Source organism: Channa argus, unplaced genomic scaffold (assembly GCF_033026475.1).
Source record: "Channa argus isolate prfri unplaced genomic scaffold, Channa argus male v1.0 Contig023, whole genome shotgun sequence".
Lineage (NCBI taxonomy): Eukaryota > Metazoa > Chordata > Actinopteri > Anabantiformes > Channidae > Channa > Channa argus.
The window spans coordinates 137,797-162,116 of record NW_027125242.1 but is presented as its reverse complement, the minus strand read 5'-3'; the positions used below and the strand labels follow the sequence as shown (position 1 = coordinate 162,116).

General features: G+C 39.8%; 1 protein-coding gene across 1 annotated transcript in view; it reads right to left on the bottom strand.

Moving 5' to 3' along the window:
- Positions 1-5,583: 5,583 nt before the first annotated feature.
- Positions 5,584-24,320, bottom strand: part of osr1 (odd-skipped related transcription factor 1) — an 84,417-nt gene continuing 65,680 nt past the window's right edge. Inside the window, exon 3 of the mRNA XM_067495480.1 lies at positions 5,584-5,669. Coding sequence (XP_067351581.1) covers positions 5,624-5,669 — 46 coding nt within the window. The 3' untranslated portion in view covers positions 5,584-5,623. The remainder of the gene's footprint in view (positions 5,670-24,320) is intronic.

The following is a 24,320-nucleotide window of genomic DNA, read 5'->3' as shown; positions in this document are numbered from 1 at the left end:
ATACAGGAAAGCTACTGTAATGGAAATCACAACATGGGCTCAGGAATACTTTCAGAAAACATTGTTGATGGACACAATCCACCGTGCCATTTGCTGTTGCCGGCTAAAACTCTATAGGTAAAAAAAGAAGCCATATCTAAACATGATCCAGAAGCACAGGCGTTTTCTCTGGGCAAAGGCTCGTTTAAAATGAACTGTGGGAAAGTGGAAAACTGTTCTGTGGTCAGACGAATCAAAATTTGAAGTTCTTTTTGGAAAACTGGGACGCCATGTCATCTGGACTAAAGAGGACAAGGACAACCCAAGTTGTTATCAGCGCTCAGTTCAGAAGCCTGCATCTGTGATGGTATGGGGTTGCAGGAGTGTGTGTGCCATGGGCAGCTTACACATGGAAAGGCACCATCAATGCTGAAAGTTCTAGAACAACATATGCTCCCATGCAGATGTTGTCTGTTTCAGGGAAGACCTTGAATTTTCCAACATGACAATGCCAGACCACATACTGCATCAATTACAACATCATGACTGTGTAGAAGAAGGATCCGGGTATTGAAATGTCCAGCCTGCAGTCCAGCTCTTTCATAGAAAACATTTGGCGCATCATAAAGAGGAAGATGCGACAAAGGAAACCTAAGACAGTTGAGCAATTAGAAGCCTGTATTAGACAAGATGGGACAACATTCCTATTCCTAAACTTGAGCAACTTGTCTCCTACGTCCCCAGACGTTTGCAGACTGTTATAAAAAGAAGAGGGGATCCCACACAGTGGTAAACATGGCCTTTTTTGAGATGTGTTGATGCCATGAAATTTAAAATCAACTTATTTCTTAAAATGATACATTTTCTCAGTTTAAACATTTGATATGTCATCTATGTTGTATTTTGAATAAAATATAAGTTTATGAGATTTGCAAATTATTGCATTCGTTTTTTATTCACAATTTGTACAGTGTGCCAACATTTTTGGAATCTGGTTTGTAATTGCACAGGTGTACAACAAAATCTGAGTGCAACATATTTGTGGTAAAACAGATAAAAAAGTTTTTCTGTGCTGACTTCCTGAGTCGTAGTGCAGCCTTTAAAACACACCAGGATGTCATGGGTGATGATACTCTCCACAGACAACAGAAGTTCCAAGGGCATTGATGTGTGAGGTTCTGGGAGATGCACGTTCCTCTGAATTTGAAAGTGTAAAAAATGTTTTGGAGAAGTGTTTGCTTGTTTGCTTTTGTTTTCCTGGGGTTCCCTCCATGGAACACTCTGCTGACCTCTGATCACAAAATGTGCCAGGTTGTCTTGGTTGCCAGTTTACCAGAAAAAAAGCACTTTAAAAAACTATTTGCCACCATTGTTGATGGTTAGCAGTGGCAGATAGGGTAAGGGTTAGGGTGTTAAGGTTAAGTTAAGGACCTTGCTGAAGGCCACTATAAGCACGTACATTCTTAATTCATAAGACATCATGCAGAGAACTGCAAGATTAGCCTATATGTTCCTTACATTTAGTTCAATGTTTTAATTTACTCATAACAGTTTTGTGACAATCACTGATAATGACTGATAACTTATCAAGTAGCGTGTGTGTGTATGTGTTGAGAGGGGGGCAGCAGATCCCAGGTAAGTATATACAAATTGTTAAGCAAACAGCAAAGTTCACCCTCGCATGTGCAACTAAACATCAAAGCTGTGAAGTTCCCCAGAGTCTACTGGGCTTAAAGGCTGTGGATATATCAGGGTGTTTGTCTGATCACATTGCGCTAATGCTATTAAATTAAAGAAACACATTTAATGGGTTTCTGCTTGCAAGAGACAATAAGTAAGGTTTATAACTGGAATCAGCTGAGAGTAGATACCACTACTCCCCCAACCGCACAGCTCACAGTTACAACAGCTTCAGTTAGCAGCTTGGATGCTGAGGGGATGGTAAGTCTGTAGTCCTGTATAGTGTTAAATTAAGTAACTCTCTTTGTTGTAAAGTCATAAATTAGTGACAGTACAACGCACCAGCTCAGTGAATTTGATTGTGCTGAAAAAGTAGGACAATAGAAGAACCAGCCTGACTGCCTGCAAGAGGTGTTTTTTTTTAAACTATATTGCCAAAAGTATTCGCTCACCTGCCTTTAGACCCATATGAACTTTAGTGACATCCCATTCTTAATCCATAGGGTTTAATATTATGTATATTCAACTCTTCTCGGAAAGCTTTCCACGAGGTTTAGGAGTGTGTTTATTAAAAACATAATACACAGTGCTCGCAGTCTTCGCTCTAATTCATCCCAAAGGTTTCTATCGGGTTGAGGTCAGGACTCTGTGCAGGCCAGTCAAGTTCTTCCACACCAAACCCACTCATCCATGTCTTTATGGACCTTGCTTTGTGCACCTGAATTCATTTATTTGGATGGATGAGCGAGCGAATACTTTTGACAATATAGTGTATGTCTGTTATTCACACCTCTCAGGTGTGAGGCCATCTCCATGGTTACCTATCCTACTCCCTGCCCAGCAGGTTTGTAAAGAAGTTTTGAGAACTCACAATGATTAGAGTGAAAAAGAACCAAAACAAACTAGAGACACTGACACACCACTGCAGAGCTCATGAAAAACACATAGCAGTGGTAACTTTATTAATGAGTCCATTATTGTAAATAGTGTTCTTCTACATTATTGGTAAGCAAAGCACTTTACTCTGCTTCATATTCACCCATTCACAATCTTTCTCACACACCTTGCCTAGACTCACTGGGAGCAACTCAGTTGGGGTTCAGTGTCTTGCTCAAGGACATTTTGACATGTGACTTTACCTCTTGAGCCATAGCTGCCCTGTTACTAATAAATATGTCCGACACTGAGACGAGCCAGTCATTAGATATGTATTTACACCCATCTCACTTGAAAAAGGTTCTGGAAATTGACACATATTGACTACCTCCTGTGTCTGGTTAGTTGTTTTTTTTTTTTTTTTTTTTTGTCCTTTCAGCTAATCCCGTCAGTTCAGAGTCGCCACAGCGGATCATTGTCCGCATGTTGATTTGGCACAGTTTTTACGCCGAATGCCCTTCCTGATGCAACCCCCCCCCAATTTCTACTGGGCTTGGCACTGCACAGCTGGGGAGGGGAATGGGCTGTTAGGGGTTCAGTGTCTTGCCCAGGGACACTTCGACATATATAGCCAGGGCCGGGGATGTCTTCCATGTCCATTAAACAATGCACATTACAAGTAAACAGTCTTAACTAGAAATTATTATTTTTATTGCAGTGTTCATATATGTAAAATAATCAGAAAGCTTTTGAAGAGGACACAATCATGAATAGTAACTATAGAACATTTTTTTTTAATTTGTTATATGAGATGAAGTCTCAAAACACATACAAGATTCACGTTTTTTTCTGCATGTGTTCATATTTTTGTCTCTGTCAATGAGTTTTTTGTATGTCTGCACATAGTGAGTATATAACACAGTATATAACCCACTTTTAATCAAACTTGACAGATCTAGGTCACTGGGGGAAGAATTAGGCCCTCGTAAGAAAGTAAAAATGAGTAGTGAGACTGGGAGATAAAAGTCGACAGTTGGAAAATGACTCCCCCTTCCCTGCATCATCACTAAGACAAAATTGTTTGAGAATGTGTTTAAGGCCGTTTGGGCAACACAGACAAAACCATTGGGAAAATTATATTACAAAATAACGGCAATTTTTTTCCTGGAAATTCCGGGGAAGATGGGTTATTATGTCTGCAGCGTTTTAAGTCAAAATGTGGAGTCTTCCAAAGCATTGTGAAAATCCTAGTCAAATCGTGGCTGCAAATAATGGAAAGTTGGGGAAGTGACATCACCAATCTGTTTCACAAAAGGCAAGACTGGCAAGAGAATGTGATTTTGAAAAAGACCCAGTTTGAATAAATATTTACTTCACCCCTTCCAAAACCTCAACTTATAACACGTGTTGAAGGCGGAGCTGTAGTCGATGGTGTGTTGCAGTGTGCTGCAGACGTCTGTGTGGTGGAGAGTTTGATTGGTGGGTGGTCAAGTGAGGGTTTGAGCTTGAAAGCGCATAAAAGTCATTAAGCTTGTTTAAGAAGAGGACATCAGTGGTTGCAGGGGTTAAGTGGGTAGTTTTGTAGACACTAATGGCCTGGATGCCCTGCAACATGCATCGAGGGTTGGAGTTGGAAAAGTGCTCCTCTATCTTTTTTAAATATAAATGTAAGCAGTGCGGCTTATCTTATGCATTATCCAGCATTTAGGTGACTTTATTTGAGGTGGGTTGCTCTGACCCTGTACTGTGTGCTGTGGTCTACTGACTGTTGTAAAATCAGTGAGCTTCTAAGTTTTCTGTAATGAACCAAAGTCATCATGCCAGGAATTTTATCATTTGTATAATTCATTACTTTAGACAAAAAATTATTTGATGGTTGATTGCAATTATTTGTGAATCCATCCTAAAACTGATAAACTTTCTGAGAATTTTAAATTTAAGGTATCACTCATGTTTTTGCCTAAAATTTCATACCTAAAATAAAATTGTTACTGTTCTTGAACACTAAATACCCAAGTAGCTGAGAAAGAAAATGAGGTAGCAAATTCAGCAAGAGACAGTGGCAAAAAAAATAAGATATGGGGCTCAGGAAGTAGTCAAACACCAACCCCAGGGTTGTTGATTCAATTCCCAGCTTCTCCTGTCACATGTCAAAATTGGATTAAATTGGATCGTGAAGATTGGATATTGGTGTTTAATTCACCAAAACACCTCAGTCAACATAAGTTTTTGAATTTGTTTAGATAGGAGTTTGCTTATAGGCCTTTGGTACATACAGTAGCTCCTTTCTAAAGATACATCAAATCTAATATGGACAAGGGTAAAACATCTTGGAGCAGTCTAGTCAGTAAAGAGTCTAACAGACATGTTAGTTTTAATTAAGCGGATCTTGATGTTAGCTCAGTGAGGTCTATTGGTAAAAAGCAGAGGGACTGGGATCCTATTGATGATTTTAGAGCCTTTGAACATAAAGCTCTGTGAGAATAGTGGGGAGGATCTAGTAAATTCTTTCTCTAATAGTCAAAATTGTAATTTTAAAGTCATGAAGTCATTGCTGCTGGAAGTTAAGGGAATACTAGGCTCAACGGAATTATGGATCTTTGTCAGCCTGGGTAATGCTGAAAAGGAACTGGGGGTTGTTCTTGTTTTCCCTTTATTATGATAAATCATATACTGTTCTAGTGGTACAGACGGCTTCTTTAAAATACATTAAACTGTTTTTCTAGGCTAAGCGGGATTCTTCTAAATTAATGAAATGTCACTTCCTTTACTCTTGTGACACCTACTTTAAACTACACGCCAGTAAACTGCATCATTGAGGTTGCCAGAGGTTCCTCTGATTAAATGCATTTTTTTTAGAGGGGAAACAGTATCGTATCAAGTATGCTACATAATGAGTCTGCAGAATCAACAAGATAATCAAATTGTATGGGACTGAAGTTAAGGAAGCTGCTATTGACAGATGACAGTGAAGTAAAGAATAACATAATCATCTTCTAAAATTTGTTAACAATATAACCAGATGAACACCTACTGTTGTGGGGGAGCTGTGGTCAGTTCTTAGATCCGATGTCCATGAACCAAAGGGTTAGTGGTTTGACTCCCGGTCCTCCTGGCTACATACTGAAGTGTCTCTGGGGAAGACACAGAACACCACAGTTGTCTTTAGTGTCTACTACTTGCTTGTAAGTCACATTTTTCCAACTGCGGTATGGTCTATTATAGTAAATTCAAATGTAAGTGGGTTTATGTAGATTTTCGGGAAAAAAGCTGACTCTAAAAAGGAGTTAAATCCAGGGTTGAGACAGTTACTGTTATCTACCTCAATCTTGATCTCTTTACAGTAGGTAACTCTATCTTCTAGGCACTAAAAAAGATAGATATAATATAGGTGAGGCAAAAGGTGAAGTGAATGATGACTGATTAGGCAGCGCAGCAAGGACGGAGAGGGCAAGAACACAGTGGAACGGAGAGACAGAGGTGGTCACCAGGGCAACACAGATCAGAGTCACAGCTATGACAGTCATACTTGTAATAAACCCTCACTGATGGGACATCAGGTTGTATGGTAAATTAAGCAGACCTTTCTGATACTGCAGTCACATACCATGCTGCAGCGCAATCATTGAATAGTACTAGCATAACTGGCCAATTTTGACAGCAGAGTGGGACACTTTCAATGCCTCTCTGTAGGTTACCTTGTTTCTTGCTAAGAAAAACCATACAACCAGATTGTTGGATGTTGGCTTGTTAGTGCTTGTTTTATCCAGTAAAGACCAGAAATAAAATGATACTTTGACATATTACTCTTATACAGACTTTTCAAGCAGTAGACAATATGTGGTTAACTGTACTCTATTCTTTGTTTTCTTTCACAACATGTGTTCCTGTTAGGTGATTTGAATACCGACCTTGCTGTCTGCTTAATTAATGAAGTATGCCAATGTATTTATTTACAATGTACTTGTGTCTGCAGTAATGACCTCACAGACCCTTGGGCAGAGAATCCAAGCACAATGAAAACACAGGTGTGTTGGGAGTATTCCAGCACAGACTTCTTAAGCATACCCCTGACATACTGTTTAACCACTCCAAAGAATCAGTTAGTGTGCAAACACATACACACACAAACACAGCAGGAAGCATTTAAGTGTATTTGCAACTGAAACACTGCACTCAGAGTCCGAAACATTTTTGCCATGTAGTAATTTTAAGGAATGTAATAGTCCCTGTATTTGTACAACATAAATAATATACAAACAAATATATCTGTGTCAAAGTCAACTAACAAGATGATGGTATGAGTATGAAGATAGATAGACATTAACACTGTATAAAGATAGCTATACCTTCTGGTTCAGGAAGACAGTGGATAAGATGCCCTAGCCAGCTACTCTGACAAAAACTAATCTCTCAGAGATGTCAGAATATAACCTGACCTGAGAGCCCCCAAAACCAAAACCACCTGCCACCCCCAAACCTTCTTTCAAATTAAAAATTTAGGGATAGAAAGAGAGGGGCACACAGCCAGGATGCTCATGTGTTTTTTTTTTACTGATATTAACATTTTTTAGATCAGTAAATAGAGAAATTGACCCTGTAGTTCTTATTTCATGCTGCTTTTATTTCAGCACCTTAACACATTGGCCAAACAGAACTTACTTAGAATCTCAGCTGTTTTAGAGACATTAGAGAATAAAGATGTTCATCTAATGTTTCAAATTCTACTGAAATTCCCATTGTATCAAATACGTAACAACAATATAACTCATGTTAAGCAATGGCCCTATGTTGGATTTGTTTCTGTTGCTAAAAGCCCATATTGGCAATTTAAAAAAAAATGCTCTTTACACTCAGCTCGTCCAATTAATCTGAGCAGAAATGGTAGACATCTGGAAAATCTGGCACTTTTTCTTCCATGAAAAGCTGTGGTTCATTGTTAACTGCCCTCAATACAAGACAGGTGGTCTCTATTGTTCATGCCATCTTCGTGACATTGGAGAGATTTCCCACTTTGTCCACAAGCAGGTTTTAAGAGCTTTTTCTAAACCCAAATTTTGAGATAGCAAATGGTTAAATAGTGAAGATGGACAATGATGTCATTCCTCCACCTCATCATTTATGGGGTGTAGGAATGATAGCAGCTAGGTACAGATTTCAAACTGAAGGTGTTTTAACACTGTACGCGGGCCCACTAGTTTTATTTACTTTCTTTAAACAAATATCATATGTTGTTTACCACGCTTTCAGTCGTCACTGCATTTGCAGGATAGAATGAAAACTGGATATAAAAACAAGCATCCTGTGGCTGCAGCATGAAGCATGTGCATGGCAAGAGAAACTCAGGGGGCTGTCTGAGATGTTAAAGGGTTATATGGCAGGGAACCTGTGCAGGTTGATGGGTGGCTAGAAAGGCAGACAGCAGGCAGGGACAGAAACGGGTAACCAGTCCCAAGAAATGTCCCAAGACAGAAACATTGTTATTTAAAATTTGTCATCTGACAAGATGATCGTCTCTTTAAGCATTATCTCCTAATTGTCAGCCTGTTAGGAATGTCTTATAATAATAATTTTCCTTTTGTTTCTAATTAGTATTTAATCAGATGACTAAAAAAACTATTTAATTGTAAGAGCTCTAGATATTTGTATAGAAGGTAAGGCATAATGAGCCAACAACTCACTCCCTGGGAGGTTGAACCCAAAGTGATCCACTATTTTTACAGGCAGTGTTTGTCATAAATGCACAGAGAAAACCATCCATGTTATTTTTTTTTTTTACAAGCAGATTGTTTGCCACAACAGACAGAGCTGTTTCCCGGCCTACCAGTGATTCATGAATCACATAGTGGCACATAAGTTCTGTTCCAGCCTGCACGGGGTGGATCCTTGGACGGAGATGAGCAAAGAAAAAAATAAAACTTATTAAAAGGCCGGAACATTTACATTGTGTTTATGCAGAGAAATTTGTTGTGTTTTTCAGATGTGTGTACACTGCCAGTATTCGTAAACAATCTATTCACTAATCGCATGTCCACTCACTGGTCACTGCACTAAACACACATAAACGCAACTCAAAGCACTTTTTATGTGCAATGTCTATTTTTAAGAATTTCGGTTCAGTGTTTATTTTAAATTATCTATTGAAATTTTCTAAATCAAAGCATTTCTACAAAAAACAGAGAAATACACCAATTAAAAAAAAGTTTAAACCATAAATGTTGTTTTTTATAAATTACTGCTTCAACTGAATATAACCTTTAGTACTATTAGACTTGAACTCCTTTTAATTTTTTAATCCCATGAGAAAAGAGTTTGATACATGAAGCTATCTTACACATTGATAACACAATGTTTTTTTTGTTGGTGTTTGGAATGGCGGTTCTCTCTCATCCAACACGTTCCTAATGGCTCCTCGATCCTCTTCTCAGTGTTCTTTCTAAACAGAGAACTTGTAGTGCACGAGTGAAGATAGTCTATTATCCCCATATTATGTAAAGTTATGTGACACCTGAATTTGTGTCAGTGCCAGGCACATGTTCAATCTTTTGTTTTTTAAATTCACAACGAAAAAACGGTACAATTCTACAAATACAAATACAAAAAGCAAGTTGCATGGGCCAGAGTAGTTAAAAGTTACGCATAATAAAGAAAACATATTTTGTGTTCCATATCATCCAAATAGACCACTTTGATCTCAGAATGCAGGCCTACTTGTGGTTTCCAGAATTTCCAAAGGTAGAATGGGAGGTAGAGCCTGTAGCTATCAAGCTCCTCTCCTGTGGAACCAGCTCCCAGTATTGATTCGGGAAGCAGACACCCTCTCTACTTTTGAGTCTAGGCTTAAAACCTTCCGCTTTGATAGAGCTTATAGTAGTTATAGTCATGCTGGTATAGGATTAGACTGCTGGGGGACCCACCCTTCAATGCACTGAGCTCCTTTTCTCCTCTTTACCCTCTCTCCTCTCCTCTCATCCCCCAAATGTCACTACTGTATGACATTACCTTTGTGTGTTTTTTCCACTAGTTGTCTTTCTCCTTCTCTGTCTCCCTCTCTCTGTCACTTTCTGCAGGTGTCCCCAGTCAGACCACGGTCAGTCACAAACCTGCAACCTTCTAGCTGTGAGGCACTGTGTTGCTGAATTACCTACAGCTTTATCGATCAAAATCTATCCCTCTCTCTGTCCCAGTCAGATCTTAAATATCCACACTCTTGATCATAGTTAGACTCAGCAGAACTGAAACTGACCAACTAGGAATTTCATACCTTGTCTACATTTTTTGTCTCGATACCTACCTCAACCCACTGAACCACTGTCCGGGTATGCCTCCAATGCCCCTCCCCAAGACCTTGGTGCAGCTTACACTGCAAGGTAGATCATACATCTCAGATCAAAACATTCAAGACATTGTTCTTCTCAAGCATACTTTTCATGCATTTGCAACAATTTTAACAATGTCCATCAAGCTCATGACTTCCTAAGCTTTATCTAAATACAATTTCAATAATCAATTTGGGAGGAAAAGAAATCTTTAAAATGAAATCCCCACACTTATTTTTTCCTTAAAGCCCTTGAAATGTACTGAACTGATAAAGCAGGACAACTAGAAACGAAAAGCTTTATTGCTTTAATAACGCTTTAATAGTGCTTAACACATTACAGGATTTTGCAAATCGTTTTGTGATTGTTGCTGACTAAAATCTCTGATTTCATGAGAGCTTTTCTAAAAAGATACTGTTAACTATGTTGTGATGTTTTAATGATGTTTTAAATCGCAATGCAGCATAGAATTCACAGGGAATTGGTTAAAATAATAGCTGCAATTACAACATTGCAAATTCCTGGAGGGAGTGCAATCATGATGCTCTGTGACTGCCACACGTGCAATTAGAATTCTAGACTGGAAGTCTAAGCGTGCCTTGGGTGTTTTTTTTCTACAACCTTTGTACAACCTACAACAGTCTTTGTGTTCTCATTATTATCAGTATTGTGGGTTCCACAATACATCATAATACAGGTTAAGACAAAAGCAGATTGCATATTAACAATTTCCAAAATGAATAAGAAAATTGTGGCTATAGGCTGTTTTGTTTTTTTACTTTAACACTGTTAATAACTATGTGGTGGATGTGATAAACAGATAAAAGTTCAAATTAAACTACATACAATTATTTTTAAGAAATATGCCACTCCTAAATGTGCCACTCCTCAAAACAGTCAAAAATGACACAGAGGACATTACCACATGACTTTTGGTTCTGTTTTTCTGTCCACTTGTAGGCAGTGCTGGCTGGTCTTCTGGCCTAGTGTCATTTTTTCCTAGGCGCCTTTTACCACGGCAATGGGGACAGGAACACTATTAATCCTCCTCTAGACAGGAACCCCTGTCTTTTTCATTCCACACAGCTAGGGCACCAGTTTAACAAAGATGTCCTTGTGAGATGTGCTGTACCTGTTGTGTGTTGCTGATCCCACACTGCAAGGTTAAGGCATTTGTGGATGCATTGTCCACAAAATCCATGAATATGATAAGATACCAATGAGCAGTTCTGTGGTGGGTGGAATCACAGTGGATTACCCGGTCTGACGAGTTAACCTCACCCAGGCTTTTGTTGCAGACAGAGCTTTAAATAAACTATCTCATGAAATCTGGGACAACTTTGGGACAATAAATAAATTATCCAAAAGTGCATGGCATTTTGTTGTAAAATGTTAACCAGCAAAAACAAAAAAAAAATATTTGCCCCAACATATGTTAACAGCAACACGATTGTTGGCTAATTGCTAACTGCTATGACCATGTTAGTGTACATAAATGTATGTGTGAAGATCGCAACTGTCCTCATTTGAAAATCCACTTCCATGCGTGATCACTGCAAAAAAATTACTTGAGTAAAATGGCAGTTTAGTGATAGAGCAGCATGCTACAACCACAAGCTCATGCACACAATACAGACATTGCACTACTGTCAGGGTTTCACTCTGACAGTTTCGTTCACACATGCCAGATTTTAATGTCAGAATTCCAATGCATGTCTGAAAGAGACTTTAGACAGCAGGCACCACCCACGCTCCTAAACCAGATAGGCACCTGTAGCAGCTGAAGCTGCCAGACATAGTGACTGATTTAAAGTTTATTCTTAAACTTCACCCAGTTTCCATTTAATTAAGGAAGATATTACGTGTATGTGGTGAATTTGCTCTTGTACATATGTAATATAGATTTGGAAATTTCCCTCTGTTGTAAGTTTAATAGACTGTTGTAATCCTCCTTCATAAAGTTGACAATATTTAGTTTCTGTTTGAACTGAGAAAGGAGTTGATTCCGTTTTGGAGGCTGTTTTTTGTGCTGCTGTTGAAGTAAGATTTTGTTGTTTAATAATAGAATAATACAAAAAACTGTTTCATGACAGTTGTCGGAGCATTTCCAAAAGGTTTTAGCCATGTTGGGCAGTGCCACCTGTGTTTTGGCTGGAAATTTACTTGATAGCCCCTAACTTTTTTCCATTACAAAAACAATTACTTGTCTGTCTTTTTAAGTTCACTTTTTCTCAAAAACAGGTGCACAAAGCCTGCACCAGCCATGATCAGTGGCATAATAACTGTGGCTGAAGGCACCTGGAGCCATTGTTTTACTGCCTAAAAATCCTTGCCAGACCACTTTGAGAGAAATTCTTCTCTTCTTGGGCTTGCTTTTTTCTTTATTTTCCAATATTGTTTTTTTTTTTTTTTTATTTCACTCATCCATGCACACACTCATGAATTACTGAACTGGTGGTTCTGTTATATGTGTTTTTATTATAATAAATTATTCATTTATTTTGCCTTCACCTTGCATTCTTCCATCTTTGTCACAGCTATGGAGCCAGGTCAAGACTGACCATTCTCATTTCTGAGTCGTCAAAAAGTGCTACTTTGTCCAATCCCTTCTGCATCATGGTATGGTCTGCACTTATATAGCGCTTTTCTACCTATTGGCACTAAAACCGCTTAACACTGCTTCTCATTCAGCCATTCGCACTCACAACCGCACACATTCTCCTATGTGGTGAGTTCCCTAGGACACCAGTATCTGACTGATGCGAGAGATCATGTGCTTTAATGATGATCATTACGCAACGTGGTGCATTTGGTTACTCTATTAAGGAAGTACATGGGTACCATTTTCACTGTTTGTGGCGTTTTGTGCTAATGTAATTTATCCTCAAACTTAACCTTAACCTGAATTTTTGTGCCTAACCCTAACGGTTGTTGTCATAGTTGTTATCATAGTTTGTGTGTATATAAAGTCGTTTCCCACCACCAAATGGTGACGATCCTGGAGCAACCAATACCGACCTCAAAGTTTATTTGTAATTCAATTCAATTCAATTCAACTTTATTTATATAGCGCCAATTCACAACAAAGTCATCTTTACAGAATAAAGTCAAGATTATAAAGATGTATAAAGACAACCCAACAATTCCCCCTGGAGCAAGCCATAGGCAACAGTGGAAAGGAAAAACTCCCTTTAACGGAAGAAACCTCCAGCAGAACCAAGCTCAGGGTGGACGGCCATCTGCCTCGACCGGTTGGGGTGAGTGGAAAGGGGAGAGAGAAAAGAACAGAGCAAACAAAAAGCAACAACAAAACATCGGGCAGATTGGTAGGACCAGTAGCTGCATGCTGGAAGACACACAGCTTCAAAGCCGGGGGACACCTGCAGAAAGGGGCAGAGAGAGGGGGACAAAGAAGGACAAAGACAACTACCGGAGAGAACACACAGAGTTAATGACAAACAGTGGTGACAATTGTGGGGTGAGAGGAGAGGAGAGATGGTCAAGAGGAGGAAAGGAGCTCAGTGCATTGCGCGGTGAGTCCCCCAGCAGTCTAAGCCTATTGCAGCATAACTATAACTAACTATATGCTTTATTAAAGAGGAAGGTTTTAAGCTTAGACTTAAAAGTACAGAGGGTGTCTGCTTCCCGAATTTGAACTGGGAGCTGTTTCCACAAGAGAGTAGCTTGATAGCTAAAGGCTCTACCTCCCATTCTACCTTTGGAAATTTTGGGAACCACAAGTAGGCCTGCAAGTAGGGCGACTGTGGCGCATGAAGGTAGAGCGGTTGTCCACCAATCTCACAGTTGTTGGTTCAATTCCTCTTATGGTTCAATCTGGTCACATGTCGAAGTGTCCTTGAGCAAGACACTGAACCCCAACTTAGTTGCTCCCAGTGAGTGTGTCAGCTACATAGCAGCTTCCCCATCGGTGTATGAATGTGTGTGTGATTGTGAGTGCAAATGGGTAAATACGAAGCAGTGTAAAGCGCTTTGAGTGCCAATAGGTAGAAAAGCGCTATATCAGTGCAGACCATTTACCATTCTGAGGGCGAAGTGGTCTACTGGTATGTTATGGTGCTATGAGATCTTCTATATATGATGGAGCCTGACCATTCAGAGCTTTATATGTAAGTAGCAGGGTTTTAAATTCTATTCTAAATTTAATGGGAAGCCAATGGAGATGATCTCTCTTGCTAGTTCCAGTCAGCACTCTTGCTGCAGCATTTTGGATTAATTGCATGCTCTTTAGGGAGTTACTGGGGTATCCTAAAAGTAGGGAATTACAGTAGTCCAACCTAGAGGTAACAAATGCATGGACCAGTTTTTCGGCATGACTTTGAGACAGGATGCTCCTAATTTTGGCAATGTTCCGTAGGTGGAAGAAGGCTGTTCTAGAGATTTGTTTTATATGTGAGTTAAAGGACAGATCCTGATCAAAAATAACTCCAAGGTTCCTTGCAGTAGTACTGGAGGCCAGACTTATGCCATCTAGAGTAACGATATGGTTGGACATCATATCTCTGAGATTTTTGGGCCCAAATACTATGACTTCAGTTTTATCTGAGTTTAAAAGTAAAAAATTGTGGGACATCCAGGCCTTGATGTCTTGTAGGCATGAAGCTTTATTAACTGATTATTTTCATCTGGTTCCATAGATAAATATAGCTGGGTATCATCAGCATAACAGTGGAAATTTATGGAGTGTTTTCTAATAATGTTACCTAAAGGAGACATATATAAAGTAAAAAGTATTGGTCCTAACACAGAGCCTTGTGGAACTCCATAGCTAACTTTTGTGTGCATGGAGGATTCATCATTAACATGAACAAATTGAAATCTATCAGCTAGATAAGATTTAAACCAACCAAGTGCAGTTCATTTAATCCCAATTTCATGTTCCTGTCTCTGTAATAAAATGTTATGATCAATGGTATCAAATGCGGCACTAAGATCTAACAGAACAAGTATAGAGATGAGTCCATTATCTGAGGCCATCAGAAGATCGTTGGTGACTTTTACCAGTGCTGTTTCTGTACTATGATGAACTCTAAATCCTGACTGAAAGTCTTCATACAAATTATTCCTATGAAGGTGATCACATAATTGTTTTGCAACTACTTTTTCAATTATTTTAGAAATAAAGGGGAGATTAGATATTGGTCTGTAATTGGCTAAAACACCTGGGTCAAGACAGGGTTTTTTAAGTAATGGTTTAATTACAGCTACCTTATAGGCCTGTGGTACATAGCCTGTTTCTAAAGATAGATTGATGATATCTAATATGAATGTATCTATTAAGGGTAAAGCTTCCTTGAGCAGCTTAGTTGGAATAGGGTCTAGCAGACAGGTTGTTGGTTTAGATGAGGTAATAATTGAAGTTAGCTCAGAGAGATCTATGGGTAAAAAGCAGTCTAACAGGGATTGGGGCCTTATCGATGACTCTAGCACTGCTGTACATGAAGATCTATCTGTAATATTTGGGGGGAGGATCTGGTGAATTCTTAGCTACAATTTTATTCATAAAGAAGGTCATGAAGTCATTGCTGCTCAAAGTTAAGGGAATAGTAGGCTCAACAGAACTATGGCTCTTAGTCAGTCTGGCTACAGTGCTGAACAGAAACCGGGGGTTGTTCTTGTTTTCTTCTATTAATGATGAATAATATGCTGTTCTGGCTTTTTTGTACGTTTTTAAACTATTTTTCCAGGCTAAGTGAGATTCTTCTAAATATCTGGAACGCCACTTCCTTTCTAACTTTCGTGTTGCCTGTTTTAAGTTGCGTGTTTGTGAACTATACCATGGAGATCACCTCTGCTGGTTTACTGCCTTCTTTTTCAGAGGGGCAACACTATCGATTATTGTACATATTGTAGAAATAATTTCTTTAAATTTGTTGACAGCTTTTTCACTTAAGCATCTGCTATAGTGGAATTTTTCCCTAACTGCTATATAGTCCGTTATTGTAAATTCAATTGTTATTAAAAAATGGTTAGACAGAAGAGAGTTGTGAGGAAATATTGTTAAATTATCTGCTTCAATTCCATATGTAAGGACAAGGTCTAACGTGTGACTAAGACAGTGAGTGGGTTTATTTACAGTTTGGGAAAAAACAATTGAAACTAATAATGAATTAAACGCAGTGTTGAGGCAGTTACTGTCAGCATCTACATGAATGTTAAAGTCACCCACTATAATGACTTTATCTGTACTAAGCACTAAATCAGATAGAAAATCTGAAAATTCAATAAAAAACTTACGGTACACGATAACAAATAATAGTGGTTTTTGAGTTTTCCAGTTTGGGTGTGAAAGGCTAAGAGTAAGTTATAACTATGTTTAGGCCTAGGATTTATTGATAAGCTAGAATGGAAGATTGCTGCAACTCCTCCACCTCGGCCTGTGCTTCTAGGAACGTGATAATTAATATGACTTGGGAGGTTTGACTCATTTAAACTGACATATTCTTCTGCTGCAACCAAGTTTCAGTGAGACAAAATAAATCGAATTGATGATCACTTATTAAGTAATTTACTAACAGAGATTTAAAAGAGAGAGATCTGATATTTAATAATCCACATTTAATAGTTTTGGGGTTTTGTTCTGTAAGAGGAGTAGTCTTAACTTTTATTAGTTTATCATGATTAACTCCTCTTGTTGTCATATTTACTTTATGTAATTTAGGTCGGGGAACAGACACAGTCTCTATAGGTATGTGGGAGTTGTGGGGGGGTGACGGTTGTAAGGACACTGCAGAGAGGCGTGTAGGACTGGATCTCTGCATCCTAGGCTCAACTCTGGATTGTCATACTTTTGGTTGTTTAATAAAACCAGCCATATTTCTGGATAAGAAAGCTGCACCATCTAAAGTAGGATGGATGCCATCTCTCCTAATCAGCCTAGGTTTTCCCCAAAAACGTTTCCAATTGTCTATGTAGCCCACATCGTTTGCTGGACTCCACCTAGACAGCCAGCGGTTGAATGACGACATGCGGGTGTACATGTCGTCACTGCTCAGATTTGGCAGGGGTCCAGAGAAAATTACGGAGTCCAACATTGTTTTTGCAAAGTTACACACCGCTTCAACAAATGCAACCGCAAGGGGGCACAAGCCAGTGTCTTCTTGTGCCAGTCCCAAGTCTGGATAAATGCAGAGGGTTGTGGCAGGAAGGGCATCCGACGTAAAACACATGCCAAATCAAACATGCGAATCGTGACAAAGACTTCCATACCGGATCGGTCGGGGCCCGGGTTAACAACGACCGCCACCGGTGCTGTTGACCTACAGGGTACCGGTGGAAATTGGACTACTGTTGGTCGAAGACGAAGAAGAAGAGGAGGAAGGTGTGTTCGTAGGCAGAGAGAGAAGAGGAAAGCTAAGAATGTAGGACTGACAGTAGGGACTTTGAATGTTGGTACTATGACAGGGAAGGCTAGGGAGTTGATCGACATGATGCAGAGAAGGAAGGTGGACATACTGTGTGTCCAGGAGACCAGGTGGAAAGGTAGCAAGGCTAGAAGCTTAGGAGCAGGGTTCAAGTTGTTTTACCATGGGTCAGATAGGAAGAGAAATGGAGTAGGAGTTATATTGAAAGAAGATTTTGTGAGGAATGTTCTAGAGGTGAAAAGAGTATCAGACAGGTTGATGAGTCTGAAGCTGGAAGTTGAAGGGGTGATGTTCAATGTTGTGAGTAGTTATGCCCCACAGGTAGGATGTGAGTTAGAAGAGAAGGAGAAATTCTGGAGTGAGTTAGATGAAGTGATGCAGAGCATCCCCAGAGGTGAGAGAGTTGTCATTGGTGCAGATTTCAATGGGCATGTAGGTGAAGGGAACAGAGGTGATGAGACTGTTATGGGCAGGTTTGGTGTTCAGGACAGGAATGCAGAAGGACAGATGGTGGTTGACTTTGCAAAGAGGATGGAAATGGCTGTAGTAAACACTTTCTTTCAGAAGAGGCAGGAACATAGGGTGACGTACAAGAGCGGAGCGAGAAGCACTCAGGTAGACTACATCTTGTGTAGACGTTGTAATCTGAAAGAGATCAGTGACTGTAAAGCATTGGTAGGGGAGAGTGTAGCCAGACAACACAGGATGGTGGTGCGAAAATGATGTTGGTGGTGAGGAAGATAAGGAGGACTAAGGCAGAGCAGAGGACGAAGTGGTGGAAGTTGAAAAAGGAAGAATGTCGTTTAGTTTTCAGGGAGGAGCTGAGACAGACTCTGGGTGGTTTGGAGGTGCTTCCAGATGACTGGACTACTACAGCTAATTTGATCAGGGAGACAGGTAGGAGGGTACTCGGTGTGTCATCTGGAAAGAGGAAAGCGGACAAGGAGACTTGGTGGTGGAACGAGGAAGTTCAGGAGTGTATACAGAGAAAGAGGTTAGCTAAGAAGAAGTGGGACACTGAGAGGACTGAAGAGAGTAGACAGGAGTACAGGGAGATACAGCGTAAGGTGAAGATAGAGGTGGCAAAGGCCAAACAAAGAGCATATGAGGACTTGTATGTTAGGTTGGACACTAAAGAGGGAGAGGTGGATTTGTACAGGTTGGCCAGACAAAGAGATAGAGATGGAAAGGATGTGCAGCAGGTTAGGGTGATTAAAGATAAGGATGGAAATGTATTGACAGGTGCCAGGAGTGTGATGGGAAGATGGAAGGAGTACTTTGAAGAGTTGATGAACGAGGAAAATGAAAGGGAACGAAGAGTAGAAGAGGTGACTGGTGTGGAGCAGGAAGTAGCAAAGATTAGTAAGAGTGAAGTGAGGAGGACATTGAAGAGGATGAAGAGTGGAAAGGCAGTTGGTCCTGATGACATACCTGTGGAGGTATGGAAGTGTCTAGGAGAGGCGGCAGTAGAGTTTTTGACTAGTTTGTTTAACAAGATCTTGGAGAGTGAGAGGATGCCAGAGGACTGGAGGAAAAGTGTACTGGTACCAATTTTTAAGAACAAGGGAGATGTGCAGAGCTGTGGCAACTACAGAGGAATAAAGCTGATGAGTCACACAATGAAGTTGTGGGAAAGAGTAGTGGAAGCTTGGCTAAGGGCAGAGGTGAGTATTTGTGAGCAGCAATATGGTTTCATGCCTAGAAAGAGTACGACAGATGCAGTATTTTCTTTGAGGATGCTGATGGAGAAGTACAGAGAGGGTCATAGGGAGTTGCATTGTGTCTTCGTAGATTTAGAGAAGGCGTCTGACAGGGTGCCGAGAGAGGAGCTGTGGTATTGTATGAGGACGTCTGGAGTGGCAGAGAAGTATGTTAGAGAGGTGCAGGACATGTATGAGAGCTGTAAGACAGTGGTGAGGTGCTGTAGGTGTGACAGAGGAGTTCAAGGTGGAGGTGGGTCTGCATCAAGGATCGGCTTTGAGCCCCTTCTTGTTTGCTCTGGTGATGGACAGACTGACAGATGAGGTTAGACAAGAATCTCCCTGGACTATGATGTTTGCAGATGACATTGTTATTTGTAGTGAGAGCAGGGAGCAGGTGGAGGAAAATCTAGAGAGGTGGAGGTCTGCTCTGGAAAACAGAAGAATGAAGCTTAGCCGCAGCAAGACAGAATACATGTGTGTCAATGAGAGGGACCCAGGTGGAATGGTGAAGTTACAGGGAGCAGAGGGAAGAAGGTGCAGGACTTTAAGTATTTAGGGTCAACGGTTCAGAGCAACGGTGAGTGTGGAAAAGAGGTGAAGAGGCGAGTGCAGGCAGGTTGGAACGGGTGGAGAAAAGTGTCAGGTGTTTTGTGTGATAAAAGAGTATCAGCCAGGAGCTGCCAGGCAGGAGGTCTAGAGGAAGACCAAAGAGGAGATTTATGGATGTAGTGAGGGAGGACATGAAGTTAGTTGGTGTGAGTGAAGAGGATGCAGACGATAGAGTTAGATGGAGGCACATGATTCGCTGTGGCGACCCCTGAAAGGGAGCAGCCGAAAGGAAAAGAAGAAGACACACCGCTTCAACAACATAATTTTAGTGACCTCCGATTTGCGTAATCGGGCGTCATGTACTCCCATGTGAATAATAATGTTACTGTATTTACGTTTGTCTTTAACCAGGAGTTTCAAATATGATTCAACGTCGGCCGCTCTGGCCCCAGGAAAACATTGGACTATGGCCGCTGGATTCTTTAATTTCACGTTTCTGACTATGGAGCTGCCAATTAGCAGAGTTGGTTTCTCAGCGGGTGTGTTGCTGAGTGGGGAAAATGAGTTGTTTTCCATGGTGCGAAGCCGTGCTTCCAATTCCATGAGCCTCGCCTCCAAAGCTGCAAAAACCTTACACTTATTACATAAACCATTATCACTAAAGGAGGCAGAGGAAAAACTGAACATGAGACACACCGAGCAAGTGAGAGAAGGAGAGACAGAGGGAGACAGAGAAGCCATTGCTAATGGATAACTGCTAAGCTAACGAAGCTAATATAAGTGAAATCTGGAATTTGTAAACTTTAGCTGGTTATGTTTTGCAAAAGCAGGTGCTTGTGTAATACAAGCGTATGTTACGACTAAGTATTAATTCTTGTGTGAAGAAATCACTTATTTAAGTAAAAATAACAACTACAATTAATCAGTAAACAGTCCGGTAGAAACCCAAGAGTGTTCAGAAACAGGAAGTGACGCAATACGCTTACCGCACGAGGAGCCACCTCTGTATTGATGCTACTGTATTGTAGCATCAATAAAGGATGTCGTTGTGCACAGGGGGTCCAGGCAATCCTGGAGTGTTAAAGTGTAACACCAAAGGGTACCGGTTGCATGAATATGATACACCATAGGATGTACAAAGTGGCAAATTTTACGCCTTAGGAAGCATCAGTATCTGAATCTGTGGGATAGGAACGTGTTGATTATAACAAAGGTCATAAACTCTGTAAATAAAAGATAAGGGTGGTTTAAAAATTATGACATCGCCTTAATTTTATTGAGTACCTCCAAATAAAAGGTATCACGGTGTTTGTTGAGGCCTCATGGTTTTAAATTTTTTGTGACGTGGCTTATAGTTTTTTAATTCTTGACAATTTTGCATGGCAAAGCCCTACTATTCCTCCGGCTATCCTATCTATTTCCTTCCCTTCTTCATCCATCTCTCTATCCATCTGATCTATCTGACATCATTTTTATAAAATGTTCCCTGTGCTCTTTTTAAAAGTCACCTTATCAGTGTAGCTTGTTTCTTTTTTTTTTTTAGTCATCTCCTTATTTCTGCTCAGCTGTTTATTCTACAAAACTGCCAATACTATACTTTCTGTAACTTTTCTATTTTCCTCATTAATATAAACTTTAACAGATGGTTTTGTTTCAACTTATTTAATTTTACTTTTAGGTTAATTGGTGACTCTAAATTGTGAATGGTTGTCTGTCTAGTGACAGCTGAGATAGGCTCCAGCATCCCTGCAATGCTGAACAGGATAAGCTGTTTAAAGTAATGGATGGATGCAAGATGGTACTTTTGGAATTTTACCAATTTTTATTTTTATAATTAGACTTTTGCTACACTTCTATTGTCATTGCTGATGTATCAGAAACTACTACTACTATTTTTACTACTATTTCATTCAAGATTTATTTTAAAAATACAGCTAGCAAAATTGTGACAGAAATTTAAAACTCCCCTCTCCCCTTTCATACTTTCTCTTCTTCTTTACTAAATTTATTTATTTTTTCTGCATTTGCACAAAACTTTTTTATTTTGTGCAAGAATTAACTCACTAATATGATGTAGGTTGTTACTAATATTAAGTTGATTTTACGTTGCTGGTCTGGAAACATATTTAGAAATGTATTTAAAATACTTTTTACTCAGCTATGTAATTAAATATATTACTGAGAATTTGAAAGAGAATTTGAAATAATACATTTCTTGAACAATAAGCCTGTGGTATATAAAAACTGTGTCCAACCATAACCCAGGACTGATTGTTTAGTATAAAGAAATATTGTAAATCATGTTTTAAAAGTTTATAATTTCCCATTCAAACAACTTGTAATTTTTTTGTGTTATTAAGACAAACATGAAGTAAGAGTGGCCATCCACCATCCACCAATCCCGGAGTTCTTGATTCGATCCCCGGCTCCTCTGGTAGCATGTCAAAGTGTCCTTGAGCAAGACACCGAACCCCAACTTAGAGAGCGCCTGGTGTGTGTGATTGTGAGTGCGAATGGGAATCCTGCTGAGCAACGGATCGTGGGATGTGTAAACAGTAGTGTTTGTTTTTATAGGTGTGGTGGTGCTTCATATTGTCCATAAAGAAATTGTCCAATGTTTGCTAGAGTTATGGTGCAAGGCGATTATAAGTAGCAGATGTCAAAGTACACAACACAACACACAGCCATGTCCCATGCATAGAGGGAATTCAAAGACAAAATAACATCTTTGGAGAACATACTTGTAGATGAAACGCATGTGTCAATAGGGGTCTCACAACATTATCACAATAACAGCTGAAACATGTTCAAACTAATGCACATATCCCATCAGCATCTTTCCAAACAATAAAATATTTTATACCATTATCTGAGGTGTAACGGATAACAAGGCACCTAAAGGCTGTTTCCACATTGGCTTTTCCTTGCAAAATGAGAAAGAATCCAAAAAGGGTACAAAGGAGAGTCTCAAGAAGCTGCCCAAGATCCTGCTGCCACCTACTGAATAGTCTGGCTATTATATCAAAATAAATACTTGATGAAGAACTTTTTTGCCTTCAAAAAATTCGATTTAACACAGCTAACCAGCTGTGTGTTATAGAGATGTTATTTGGTAAGTTTATTTAAAAATAACAAAAAAATATTGTGTAATCCAAAATGCTGCAGCAAGAGTGCTGACTGGAACTAACAAGAGAGATCATATTTCACCTTCACCTTCATTTCACCTAAATGTAGAATAGAATTTAAAACCCTGCTTCTTACATATAAAGCTCTGAATGGTCAGGCTCCATCATATATAGAAGACCTCATAGCACCATATCATCCCAGTAGACCACTTCGCTCTCAGAATGCAGGCCTACTTGTGGTTCCCAGAATTTTCAAAGGTAGAATGGGAGGTAGAGCCTTTAGCTATCGAGCTCCTCTCTTGTGGAACCAGCTCCCAGTTCAGATTCGGGAAGCAAACACCCTCTCAACTTTTAAGTCTAGGCTTAAAACCCTTCTCTTTAATAAAGCATATAGTTAGTTATAGTTATGCTGCCATAGGCTTAGACTGCTGGGGGACCCAACCCCCGATGCACTGAGCTCCTTTCCTCCTCTTGTCCCTCTCTCCTCTCCTCTCACCCCGCAATTGTCACCGCTGTATGTCATTAACTCTGTGTGTTCTCTCCCGTAGTTGTCTTTGTCCTCCTCTGTCCCCCTCTCTCTGTCCCTTTCTGCAGGTGTCCCCCGGCTTTGAAGTTGTGTGTCTTCCAGCGTGCAGCTACTGGTCCTACCAATCTGCCCGATGTTTGTTGTTGCTTTTTGTTTGCTCTGTTCTTTTCTCTCTTCACTTTCCACTCACCCCAACCGGTCGAGGCAGATGGCCGTCCACCCTGAGCCTGGTTCTGCTGGAGGTTTCTTCCGTTAAAGGGAGTTTTTCCTCTCCACTGTTGCCTATGGCTTGCTCCAGGGGGAATTGTTGGGTTCTCTTTATGCAATCTTTATAATCTTGACATTATTCTGTAAAGTGCCCTGAGATGACTTTTGTTGTGAATAAAATTGAATTGAATTGAATTTAATTAATTTATCTTGTATTGTGTGTAAAACATTAATGCCACATTTAACATTATTTATTGGATTACTATTACTTACATGGTCTGTGTAAACAGTAACTAACTGGAAACAAACACAGCCATTCAGTGAGCTTAGTCTCTTAAGTCCATGTCAGCAGCAGTATGATACAGGGGTTTAGACTCCCACTGTGTACACAGTCCAGCATTTGACAGTGGGACGGTGGCTCACAGAATGAATTTCTTGTCAAAACACAAGGTTCTGGAAAGAAACTGCCAGATGTTCCACAAGTGTCTTTCCTAGCCAAAGGATGTGTGTGACAGACATAAAACAGTCCTGTTTCTACAGCAACCACATTTAAATGACCAAAGGAATTGCCCTCTATGTAATCGGCTTTAAGACTCAGTGAACTTATGCTCTTTTTGTAGGTTATTATCCTGTTATTGTAGCTCAATATTCTGCTGTACCTGTACTGACATATCGACAGATAAGAAAAGTCTTCTGAAAAGCTATAAAAAATATCTGGCTTCCCTCTGATTCCTCCTTGCCTTATTCTAATGGTTTATATCTAGTAGAACAGATATACCCTCTGATGCATTTGAAATCAAACAATTTGGTAATTAACAAGACTCAGAAAAACTAACAAACATGTACAAAAATAAGCTCCTTTCAGGTCTGTTTCCCATTTAGTGATGTTAGCAGAAAAAAATTACTAATCCGCAAGCACATTGACATTGTACAGATCTACTGTCAATGTAGTGGAAAGAGAGGCACAAAAATGT